Here is a 12,950-nt window from a genome sequence, read left to right as displayed (position 1 = left end):
AGATCCATCATGATTTGAATAAAGAAATACTCTGTTTTAATCTTAAAATTATTTTATATATGTCCTCCATTGCAAGAAAAATGCACAAACACGATTTGCATTGGAGTGGGTCTTTAAATCTGATGGAGTGAATGTCAATCCCAGCCGGCACTGAACAAGATGTAATACACTCTCTGGATGTGTCATAAAACAATCACAAGAGACTGTACACTCACACTGTTGACTTAAAACCGTCTTTTTGGACCGTGGGAGGACGATGGAGTCCCTGGAGAAAACCCACAAAGACCCACAGAAAGCAAATAAAGAGAGAAGATTAAAGTCCACGCAGAAATCCCTCTGCCTGGATTCAGATCAGGATCTTTCCTCACGAAACGCAACTCTGTGGATGACGCCACAACGCTGCATCCATGTAACCAGCAGCACTCATCTCTGAATGTTTAAGCACCAATACCTGATATTTACATCTTTCTTATGCAATGAATATTTAAAGTTGCCAACTCCTAAACTTCTGACACAAACAAACTAAATAAAAAATATGTTTTTTTGCGGCTCTTCTAAGTCATAAGGAGCATTTGCAAAGTATGTTGTCCTTAAAAGAATCCCTTTGGTCATCTTTTGATCTAATTTCAAAGCATTTCCACTGGTGTTCAAATTATGATTATGCTGTTTTAGGATTTTTCTAGGACATAGTTTCTGCAGAGCGGCAGTAGTTCATTGGGAATTCACTTTATAAATTTAAATTCATTTACTTTTTTGTATTTTGTTGTCTGTTTTTAACTGCATAGCACTTTGACCTGTTATGCACTTTTTAGAAATTAAAGTTTGATTTGATTTGGCTCAACTCCATTCCATTCTATTTTCAGCTCAAAGTTTTTCCCTTTGGACTTAAAGAAATGTTTTCACACAAACTGTAGGGTTGCTGGGCAGAAATACATTTAAACACATTTCTTATGGTCAGCTGAAATATTTGAGGTCTTTGTTTGCCATGTTATAGTTTTTGACTTAAAAAAAACCTGCATTACAAATGAACAGTAGGTCAGTGTGTATTGGGTATTTTTTTATGTTTAGTCTGGTTTTTAGGAAGACTTTATGCCATTTTTTAAAACTTGTTTCAGGGCATGCTTGCCTGCACAACATATTAAATTTGTTCAAAAAGGAAAATCCATGTATAAAACTGACATAAATGATACATGTTGATGTTTGTCCGTATTTCACTCCGAATAAACGGAATACATTATAAATGTTTCCTATGACAATGTCATGTCATGTTAGACGAGGCCGGCTTTGCTTAGCAGGAAAACTGCTCTTCCTGTTTAATGTCCTTGTTTTCTGTCAACTCCGATCATGGACGGAGCGGCTCTTTATTTCACAGCATTACAGCATGAAATAATTCATGAAACAGGGGACACTATTGTGTCTTCAATATTAATGCCAGGATTCTAAATCGTCTTTCCATCATTTCATAAAGAGGTCTCATTATTTTTCATATGCAAATCATCCTATGGTGCTTTGATGCTCACTGCTTGCCGTAGTTGATTTATTTCTATGCCTTTAATGTACTCAAGAGTATTGGGTAGCTTAAACAAAAGATATTACATTAACAATGGACCATGAATCTGATTGGGGATCACAACAGAACTAAAACTACAAGATTCACAACTCACAATTTAAAGTTCCTCTCCGATCATCTTTTGAGGTTTTTAAAAGCGTTCCCAGTGGTCTTTTACGTATAATTATGTTGCTTTTAACCCAAATAAAAATTCTTGTGTTTGTGTTTCTTGGACATAATTTCTGCACAGCGGCAAAAGCTTCTCAGAAATTACCCTCTGAGTGGGTGGGACTGTTGGTGCGGAGTAAGCCTGCTCCTACTTCCCAACATCCATCTGTTTACACTCCCTCCAGCTAGCTTACAGCCCCTCACAACCCCAACCTAACATTGGCGGTGCAACAAATATTGGCAATATTGGACACATGTCTGCAAGTGGATGCATCAGAATGGCAGCAGCCTTGTGGCTTGCTGTAGTTTTTCTTACCACATTTTTGCATCTGATCCTGATTCACAACAATTTGAATAAAGAAACACTCAGAAATGCAATTTTAAGTTTAATTTTTCTAAAGTCTCCCATTGTATTTTTTTATTTTAAAAAAAGTTCCCAGCAGTGTTTTAATTATGATTATGACGTTTTCAACCAAATCCCACAACATAAATGTCTTAAAAAGCCATTTTTCATGTTGATCTGAAGCCTCTGTTTCTAAAATCTCCTCTGAGGGGGTGTGGCTTTTGTTGGCTCCGCCCCTGATCCCCCTGTTGGATTGTGATAGCTCTTTGTTTCGCTAGCATAAATCTTCATGTCTGCTACATAAAAACATCCATCAATCTGGGTAATGTCCAGCCGTCTGGTTCTGATCCGGATGTCAGCTGGACGAGGAAGTGAAGATCTTCATGGACAGAACTTCCTCCAAAATCCTGATTCTTTCTCCTTCCAGTTCACCAAAGACTCTTTTAGCTAATTCTCCAATGTTTATTGACTGTGATCAATACATTCAATCATTGGTTTCTCAGAGTTCTTGATAAAATAATCAAAGCTAACATCAAAATGCTCTTTCATTGATTTACAATCCTTTCCAACTGCGGTCAAATGAGCCGCCGTTCACATTTCCGTGGTCACATCAAGAAGCTCCGTGGAGTCTGGTGGAGATTTTCCAGCGTTCTCAGTCCTGCTACCGTAAGTATTGGATGAAACTCACACCAAAAATCCAGTGATGCTGATTTGACCACAGAAATGTGAACGGCGGCTCATTTGACTGCAGTCAATGTGAAGATACCATCTTCTCTTCTCCAGAACCTGAACTAGACACTAGGAACAGATGAGGGTTTAGTGCATGTGCAGCAGAGCTGTTGATGGAAAGAAGATCATTCATTCAAACAGAGTCTGTCCAAGACAGTTTGATTGATTTAAGAGGAGAAATACTCTGAGATGCAAAAACAAAAGGATTTCTTATTACATTTGTTCTCTTTCAGAAGAAAAATGCCACACATACATGTAAAAAAAATGATTTTTGTTAGAGGGAGACTTTATTATTTGCCCTCCATCATGAGAAAAATGTCACAAAAACATGTTAAAAACACCAAAAATATCTATTGTCATTGGACTGTTATTAACAACAGTGATGTTGCCACATTTCTGGGTCTAAAAATATGTGGTAATGAGCGAGTAAACTTACAGCATAAATTCTTTCTGTCATTTCAAATAACTTCTTGCTGTCTGTTGGACCTTCACTCTATTAGTTTGTTCTCTTTTTAAGAGTTATGTTTACTTTGCATCGCCCTCATACAAATGTTGAATCAATTCTTTCTTTTCCTGATTCATTATTTTCTCCACCCTCCAGATACTGTGCAATAATGATTAAGTTATGTTTTCTGTTATTGTAGATGTATTTCTTTCCTCTATCTCTCACTCCCCAGCAGTTCCATTGTATGGCCGTTTGCCCAGTTTGTTGTGCAGGAAAATAAACCAACCTTGTGTTTGTGCGTCTGAGAGCCAAGGCGAGGGACGAGAAAGGGGTTCATATTGGTTTGTGATGGAGGTATTGGGGTCATGTGTTGGATAATTATATTGTAGCTTTCAAGTTCATGTTTTTTACATGATGTTCCTCTACAGTTAATGAGTTTCAGTGAAGCTCAGGGTGCAGCTGATTTTCACAGCACGAGGAGCTCAAACCCACAAACATGTCGGATGTCCCCGAGGCTTTTCCACGCTGCAGAAATGCCTTTATGTCAAGAAAGGAGGGTTTAACACCGAGTCCAGAAAAGCTTGAAATTTTGTGCAAATGCAGGTCATCCCAGCAATCAGTGGAGGAACCAAGCTAAAAAAAAAATAAAAAAAGATGTGAAAACTCCCAGCAGTAATGAGCATCGTGCTTACTCCAAGAATGAAATCATTAGCAAGAATCAGAAGATCCTAATTTAATTAAAATTCAGGTGATACATTTGCTTCACTAAAGTGCATAGATTAGGCGTCATTCAAAAGAAAAGGACAATCCATTAATAGTTTAATTTGCTCTCTGCATGACTTTAATCAATATCACCTTTGACCCCGTACTTGTTAGGATTCACACCTCCTTCCATACCTTCCTTATGAAGATGTGCAAACAGGCTCCTCTCTGCATGCTCTCTAAGAGACTATTCAGACCGGAAAAAATGATTTGGTCCAGACTGAGTCTGTTTAAATTGGTCCAGATTTGCCTTGCTTCCACTGAGCGGTGTGGACCGGACCGGTCTCCTCTTGACCGATTTAGAATGCTCCAGAGCGTCGGACCATCATGCTTATTCTCTTAGAAACAATACCATAGCAGCACAAGGATGAGACACAGCAGCTCATTAAAATGTGGTACGATGAATTTGGCTCATTACACAACTTTGAATGCGATCCACATTGATTCTCACTGTTTTCTCGACGATCCGTATATCAAAAAAACATGTTAGCATCCTCATGCAGCATGCCTCCGATGTACCAAAGCAGCAGTAAAACGTGTTGGCCTTCATACAGACCCTCAAAATCCATCAGCAACATAAAAAGTTTGAGTACGTTAAAAATCCTGGTAATAGAACCTTCATCTTTTTCTTTCTGTTTTGACCCATCCTGTAACTGCTGACCAATGACTGAAGAGATCTTTAGTCATGTGGTTTTGTTTACAAAGTTACAAAGTTTGGTTTGAAACAGAAATCTCTGGTGAACTCCAGTCTGAATACAGACCAAATGCAATCTTCAGGACTTGATTTGGACCAACGGATTTTCCCAGTCTGAATACGCCCTCGGAGCAAACTGGTGTTCAGTCTGATTGGAAATTAACCGAGACCACCCTGAAAGATGGGTCAGAGAGCGGTTCCTGGTCCCGGACTAGAGTTTGCTTGAGCATATTCCGACTGAAACTTTGTTCTGGATTATCTGGGGAAACAAACTCTGGTTCACTTTAAAGGGTAACCAAATCAGGAAGTTGGAGGCTGACTCCACCCACAGCCAAAATTTGAAACTCCAGTCAGAGGGGTGGGGCTTGGGGGCTGGACTTTTATCATTACTGGAGCTGCAGATCATGATGTCAGACTTCTGAAACGTACATGGTTTGATCAATCACATAATTCAACTGTAGTACATCATTTCAACCTGTAGGGAGCAGCACACAGACGGTTTTTGATCATAATTTTAAGAATTAAACAGTTTTATTTCAATTTGTCAAAAATGTGTCTATGACCAACAGACAACACTTTTAAAGCCCCAGCCAAAAAAAGTTAACTTAGGGTTTGGTTCCCTTTAAGTAGACCAGTCTGAATACACCCTTAGTCACCATTGTAAACAATAGGGGGTGGAATTTCATTGATTCCAGTCAACAAAATGGCTCCAAATATAGAAACTATAATCCTAAAAACTCCTCTAGATGTCTATTTAGCCTCAAAATATGAAGAATCTCCCTACATTCAGATCATCTTTGGAATAATGCAGCACCGTGACGTAAATGGAGAGAAAGCACAGCCCTTGTAAGGTAATCTTGTCACTACCTGACAAACATGGAGCCTATGAGAAAGGATGAAGAGGTTATATATAGGCATCACTTTCAGCAGCTGTTCTCTCACCCTGACAGATCTTCCTTTTGTGCACCGCACCAGTCAGACAGCATCAGCTCTGCTGACTGGTGAGACTGGTAAATGGCTATGGGCTGCACTATATGCCTGATAAATCGACTACAGGGACACAGAAATGGGACTTGCTTTGGAATGGACTGAACAAGAGACTGTGGCTTTGTAGGGTTTACTCACGTTTACTCTCACTGAAATCTTCCTGTTCTTTATAATACACTATCAAGCTGATCACACAGAGATGTTTATATGTGAAGTATTGACTTATGCAGTGATTGACACATAAACAAGATAAAAAACTTCCTGCACTGAAACCAAATGATACAATAGATTTTTAAGGAGGTAATGTTTTCACTATCTTGACTAGTGCTGGGAATCACTGGGGACCGATGTGATACGCGATACATGGCTCACAATATTGATTATATTGTGATACTGCAATAATTGGCAAAAACACCTCTAATTACTCACAGAAGAACACATATTTTGGGGGAAAATATATTCAGATTTACTATTTTATCTTAAACACAATCATAAAAAACAACTTATTTTGTGCAACAACCCAGCCAGCAAAGCCAAGTAGACCCCATATGGTCTAAAAGTGGGTAGAAATGTGGGCCCTGATTGGGTTTGTCCACAGTTTCTGTGGTGGCCCCACCTGTGTTTGGCCACATTGACTTAAGAGTGCACTCGGTGGGTCGGCTCGCTATGATAGCCAGCCGACTGGTGGACAGAGTAGCTTGGTAGCTCGCTACAGTGGAGGTCAATACAGCTGAGTTCACTATAATGGAGCTTGCTAGCTCGCTACAGCAGAGCTTGCTACAGCGGAGCAAGGTACAGCGGAGCTCACTACCTTGCTACAATAGAGCTCTCTACAGCGAATTTTGCTAGATCACTACAGCGAAGATCGATATAGTGGAGCTCATTAGCTCAATACAGCGGATCTCAATACACCGGAGCGTGATACAGCGGAGCTCGTTAGTTCACTACAGCAGAGCTTACTAGCTCACTACAATGAAGCTCACAAAAGTGGAAAATGCAAGCTAGCTACAGCAGAGCTCGCTAGCTCAATACAGTGGAGCTCACTAGCTTGCTACAACAGAGCTCACTACAGTAGAGCTCACTAACTTGATACAGCGGAGCTAGCTACAGCGAAGCTCGCTACCACGCTGCAGCAAGCTCACAACAGCAGAGCTGGTTAGCTTGATACAGCTGAGCTCACTCCATGGAGCTTGCTGGCATGCTACGCCATCCACTGGGAGGCATAGCGAGCTAACCCACTGAGTGTCCACTTGAGTCAATGAGTGCAAACACAGGTGGGGCCACCACAGAAACTGTGGACAAACCCATTTGGGGCCAAAATGTTCTGCCCACTTTTAAACCATATGAGGACCACTTTTCCTAGCTGGCTGGGAAATAATAGACACTTTTGTGCAGCATTGCTGAAATCAGAAATACTGTCTTTGACAAGCATTGACAACAACTGAATTTGAATTACCTGTAAAATTCAGTGTTAACAATAGTAAACATGAACAGCAGTGACACTACTTAGTACAAAATTGATGTAAACAACAGAACAAAAATTAAATAATTCAAGTAGCTCCCAGACACATTGGTGTAAACTGCGCCCCCTATCTACCTCCAAAGGAACGTCTCACCAAAGGATTACGACTATATTGTTTTATAGTCTCTTCAAATGAAACTAAAGATCGATACTTGGTGAGAATCCATTGAGAATCGATCCCAGGACTAAATAGTGCAACATATTGCAATATGGGTATTTTGGCACAGTCCTAAGCTTGACACAAACCTCCTTCTCTTACTGAATAAAACAAAACGCTCTCATTTCCCCCCTCTTCCTGATCCAGTGCCAAACCACCCCCCTTCCGGTTCCACGTTGGTCTGATAACAGTGTTTTGTCAAAAGCAGGGGGTGTAATGAGGGGATATTAACCCTCGGGGAACAGCTATCATCACGGTTCAGTGGTTTTCACAGGGAACATGTATATGATCACAAAGGAGAAACTGTGAAAAACCACCCAACAAAAAGGAGCTCCTAATCTGTGACTCACCACATCTGGATGAGGGATTAGGAGGATTTACAAGGTGTTTCTGCTGTTATCGGAGCAGTTTGAATTTGACAGATATATTTATCGGTTTATCTCTCCTGCTTTAGAATGAACTGACAGCAGTGACAGTAATGGCGCGCTGTTTAATGACATTTCCTAACAAGAACATCTCTCCGTCTGCCGAGCACAGGGGTGGATCAATCACGCTTTGAGCTTGTGCTGCAGCTCACCGCATGGAGAACATGAAACTGTGGAGGAGAGAACGGGGTTCCTCAGAAGCAAGTGTGATCTATAAAGAACATGGAGTGAAGTAAAACTGAAATCGAGATGTAAAACATCCCAAAAAAGAAAAAAAAAAAACAATCAAATATCTCGTTTTTATCAGTTTTACTTCAGTTTTAATCAAAGCAGGACCTAAGAGCTTAATGAGTACAGAATTCATCCTTCATTTGCATTATCAAATGTAGAAATAACCCTTTTTTGCTTGCAGAAACATCACAGCAGAGAGGCGGAACTGGAAAACATCAACCTTCCTCTTTAGATTAACGACTCCTACTCCATAAATTCTTCTTTTTTTCTGCTAGAAATGATATGCAACTCTTCTTTTTTTCTTCTCCAGTACACACCATCACACAAACTCTGCAGCACATCAACAGAACATTTATTTACATAAATTGTAGAAACTCATATGATGCTTAAAAAGAAACCCAAGATTCTTATCATCAAGCTGAAAACACAAAAATCCACCACTATGGACGGTCTAAACCAGAGGTCTGCAACCTGCAGCTCCAGATCCACATGTGTCTCTTTCATCTCTCCATGGTGGCTCCTTGACCAAACATAGAATAATTAATGGAGACTGCTGACCCAGACATGTCGACCGTCAGAGTCAGCAGCTCCTGATAATGACAGCCTACTAAAGAAAACGAATAAACAAAGCCAGCAAGCTAAGACTACCAAGGTTCAACCCGAAGCTAAAATAACAAAACCAGCAGTGTAAGACTGCTGAGGACAAAGAGGGGAAAAGAACAAAAAAAGAAAAGAAAAATAAAATAATAACTTTATTAGCATTTATTACATTTAGATGTTTTAAATGTATAAATTGATATCTGAGGTGCACATAGATGACAAACTATGTAGGTTTTAACATCCCTGTTGACCTTAAGACCACTTGTTTGCTCAACGCTACTCCAGAATGAACTGATTTTATAAGCAAAGTAAAACTTTGGTAAAACAAAAAAAAAAAGTTTGATCTTTTATTAGTTAAAAGCACATATTATCTTATGCTGCAGAACATTGGTTAGTAGCTGCACTGAGATGATCCTGTTTGGTACTGAGCATCTTTTATTTTGAAAATAAAAAACAAAATCACATTTTGAGAGATGCTGGGTTCTTTTTATATTTTTGCTTTTGTTTGTGCCAAAAATAGACATAATTAATAATTTATTATTTAAAAAAAGAAGGTCATGAAGGAAAATCCAAATTTCTTAAAGGCTAGAGTAAGACTATGCGGCTCCTTCTAGGTTTTGATCAGTAGAAAACGAGTCCAAATGGCTCTTGTGAGTGAATGAATGAATGAATGAATGAATGAATGAATGAATGAATGAATGAATGAATGAATGAATGAATGAATGAATGAAATGGTTTATTTCAAGCAATCAGGTCATAAAACATGAAATAACACATCACTTAATGAATCACAAGTAGATCACTCTTTTACTGTTAAAGGTTGCTGACTCCTGGTCTAAACCAAGGATGGTCAAACTTTCTTACTCAGGGGCCACAAAGGATTCAAAAAGTTGACCAGTGACAGATTTGTGGTGTGATTTTGTTAATTAACCTCTTAAACAAAAATAAATAACACTGGATCTGGGTGAAAACACGCTTTACTTTTGATTACAACTGACTTTAAAACCCAAGATTTGGGAGATTTTATTGTGGTTTTTGTTCTCATTTTGGTGCCAATTTCACCAACGTGTTGACATCCTTCCAACTCAGGGAAATGCAGTATTGAAATAATTTGAAAAATGATTTGGAAATCCCATTTGAATATTGGAAAACCAACACTACATGGATGCAGAATAGCTTTCCGTACCTGAACAAAGGTCAATTTATTTGTAGTGCGCCATCTATGAGGAGACACCTGAACTACAGGGAAAATAAAACATTTATAAAGGTAATCAAAATCATTTATTCCAGATTAAATAGTTTAGCTGGTGTAGTTTTCCCACCCCTGGTCTAAACACTCCTATTCATCCAAAGTGACTCCTCACTAAAGCCTCCAATTTCCAACGCAGCGCCCGTTCATTCAGCAAATGTCTGGGAATGATGTGTTTTCTTCTGAAGGGATGTTGAAGTGAGCTTCTGTGAAGGTCAGAGAGCCCATCAATAATGCACTCACAGCTTGTTACAGCTCAAGCTCACTCTGCTTGGATGGTTCTCCAAGCTGAAAAATCCAGCATCAGAGACCAGCAACATCTGAGTGTGCTGACGAACACGCTCGCTGGAGCATCTGAAGGGTGAAAGGCGCTGAAAGCCTTCACTTAAAAAAAAAAAAACGGGTCTAATGGGAAGAAGAGGAGGAACGGATCTGGCTGCAGAAGTCTTTTTTATGAAAAGACTGTAAGATAAAATAGGAGAGGCCAAGGGCAGTGTGGATGTGATGCAAAGCTTTGTAAGTGAAGTTTCTTTAAAAGAATGGAGCTCAGGCTCTGCAGGGGATGAATCAAACTGTGACAGAAGCTTTGGATAATCAAGGTTTTTGTTCAATTCTGTCATTTTTTTACACCACAAAATTAGTGGAACAATAAAATATCCTCGTGTTTTATTTTGAAATTCTCCATCCTTATCATCCCACAAAGTTGTCAGGTGGAAATGTGGATTTTTTTTCCCCACAAACTTGCAGCCCCAAAAGTTTTCTCCCTCTTTTTGGATCACTCCCTCGGAACATTTGGGGCGCGTTCCCAGAACCCTGAACTTTTTCCCGCGCTCCTCCCGTCTCGCGCCGGCGCTCACCTGCAGGAGACGGTGATCTCCACTTTGGTGGCGGGGATGGTCCCGGTGATCGGGTCGAAGTCGTACATCGACGACATGTCGTCCAGCTTGTCCAGAACGTCCCCCTCCATCATTTCCATGGCCGGGGATCGGGCGGGTTCGGGTGTGATCCGCGAGGCGGACAGCCTGGCACCGACGGAGCGCGTCGAGTCCCTCGTGACCAAATCGGAGACCAAACGGCCCCCGGTCCGACCCGGTGAGGCAGCCACTTCAGAGACGTTGAAGCTGGGGAGGATGGAGGAGTGAGCGGGGAAAGTTGCGTTTAGTGAATGATGAGCGCTGCGCCCTCACCGACCTGCTGCACATCGCATGGAGAGGAGGGATGCTGCCGCCTGCTTTTGTCTTCAGCCTGTGCGCACAGCAGAGCGTGTGAGAGCAGGAGACCTGATAGCTTCTACTTAAACCCACCCATCCTCCTCCTCCCACACGGAATCTCACTCCGTTGACAAGCCAGCCCCTGCCCTGGTGCTGCTGCTGTCGCCCCGCAACATCTTTAGAGGGAGCGCGCCGCGCGCTGCCATCTTTACGCTCAGGTTTCCATGTACAAACTCAAAGCTCGGACTCCTAAACGGCTAATAAAGCTCATGTAAACAGGTTCTAGAGCTACACTCCACACAGAAATTATTAAAAATAGTGGAAAATGACACAAAATGCGCTCCATGCGGGGATGTCAAACTCAATCATACAAGGAACAAAAATCCTAAACTCACCTTAGGTCGCAGGATAATTATTTATTGAACACTCTAAAACTACATTTTTAAAACTTTAAAAACGTAACTTTTAAACATGATTATGAACTAGATATATAGCATAGCTTGCAATAATGCTAGTGTGAATACGCTAAAAACACTGAAGCTGATAGCTGAAAATGCCGAAGCTGATAGCCAGCTAATATATTAGCTAAAAATGAAAAATTAGACAAAAAAAAATAAGGGGAAAAAAACACTTGGGTTACCCAAAACAGCTAGCGTGTATCTGAAAAACACAGCTAAACTTCAAAATATCATACAAAACAGAAAGGAAAAAAACGAAATTAGCCAAAACAGCTAGCATGTCAATATTAGCCTAACTCCGAAAACAGCCTAAAAAACTTTTTTAAAAAGCCTAAATTAGCCAAAACAGCTAGCACGTAGCTGAAATATTAGCCAAACTCCATAACAACCTAAAAACATAAAAAGCCTAAATTAGCCCAAACAGTTAGAATGTTGCTGAAATATTAGCTAAACTTCAAAACAACCTCAAAAACCAAGAAAAAGCCTAAAAAACTTTTTTAAAAAGCCTAGCATGTCACTGAAATATTAGCTAAAATTTCAAAATAGCCTAAAAAAAATCTTATTAAACACCAAAATAGTCCAAAAAGCTAACAGAATGCCCATTTTTAAATCTCAAAACTGTAACTTTTGAACATAATTATGAATAATAAAAAGTCAGGAATATTATTCCAGAATAAATCAACTTTAACTTTAAATAATTTTCAATATTGTACACTCCATAAAAAAATATTTTGTCAAAATTGTACAAGTTAGAAATGTGCGCAAGATAGATGGATAGATAGATAACATCTGACCATTAATAACAGTAAAATAAAATGATCTGTAGGGCCGGATAGACCCGGCCTTTGCCCGGGCCTTGACTTTGACACGTACTCTAGAAGATAAAGCTTTGGCCAGACGACAAAGTTTTCTTCTTGCTTAAACTAAAACAAATTCACATCAGCTGATTTAAAATCAATTTTATCTAAGAGTATCCGCTTACAAACGGATTTAATGCTTGTTATCCATCACTAGATTGTTGTGTGAATACCTGTGGACCACACTGTAATGAATATGCTAAAGCGGCACAGCTGTCTGACAAAAAACGGGATGGATTTGTCATTTCTGGATGACAAGTCTTTCTAAATTCAGGTTGTGTCGGCTTCCTTCTGTCCCCCACTTCCCTGTTTATCTCACTTGTTCTGACACAGCTCATCTCTCTCAGTCTCTTCTCATGAATAAGCAAAGGACGTGCACACAAACGCACAAAAATCACATTAACACTATTGGTCATGAATAAACCAAATAACCAGCTGTTTTCAAGAGATTGCGAGTTGCATCAAAAATAAATCTTGTTTCATCAGACTGGATTTTTATTCTGTTTTTCAAACATCAGATTCTGTGTCATTTGCTCACACACACTAAGCGACACAAGCTGCCA

General features: G+C 39.8%; 1 protein-coding gene across 2 annotated transcripts in view; it reads right to left on the bottom strand.

Annotated features, from left to right (window-relative positions):
* Window positions 1-11,467, bottom strand: part of LOC112139875 (copine-5) — a 77,714-nt gene extending 66,247 nt beyond the window's left edge. Inside the window, exons 1-2 of one of the 2 annotated variants that reach the window (XM_024262713.2) lie at window positions 11,049-11,467; window positions 10,719-10,982 (exon numbers count right to left, since the gene is read on the bottom strand). In XM_024262713.2, the coding sequence (XP_024118481.1) occupies window positions 10,719-10,982; window positions 11,049-11,068 (284 nt within the window). In that variant the 5' untranslated portion in view covers window positions 11,069-11,467. The remainder of the gene's footprint in view (window positions 1-10,718; window positions 10,983-11,048) is intronic. The other variant, XM_024262715.2, reaches the window with a different exon arrangement.
* Window positions 11,468-12,950: the final 1,483 nt, after the last annotated feature.

Source organism: Oryzias melastigma, linkage group LG5 (genome assembly GCF_002922805.2).
Source record: "Oryzias melastigma strain HK-1 linkage group LG5, ASM292280v2, whole genome shotgun sequence".
In the NCBI taxonomy this organism is placed as follows: Eukaryota; Metazoa; Chordata; class Actinopteri; order Beloniformes; family Adrianichthyidae; genus Oryzias; species Oryzias melastigma.
This window is presented reverse-complemented; position numbering and strand designations above follow the sequence as displayed.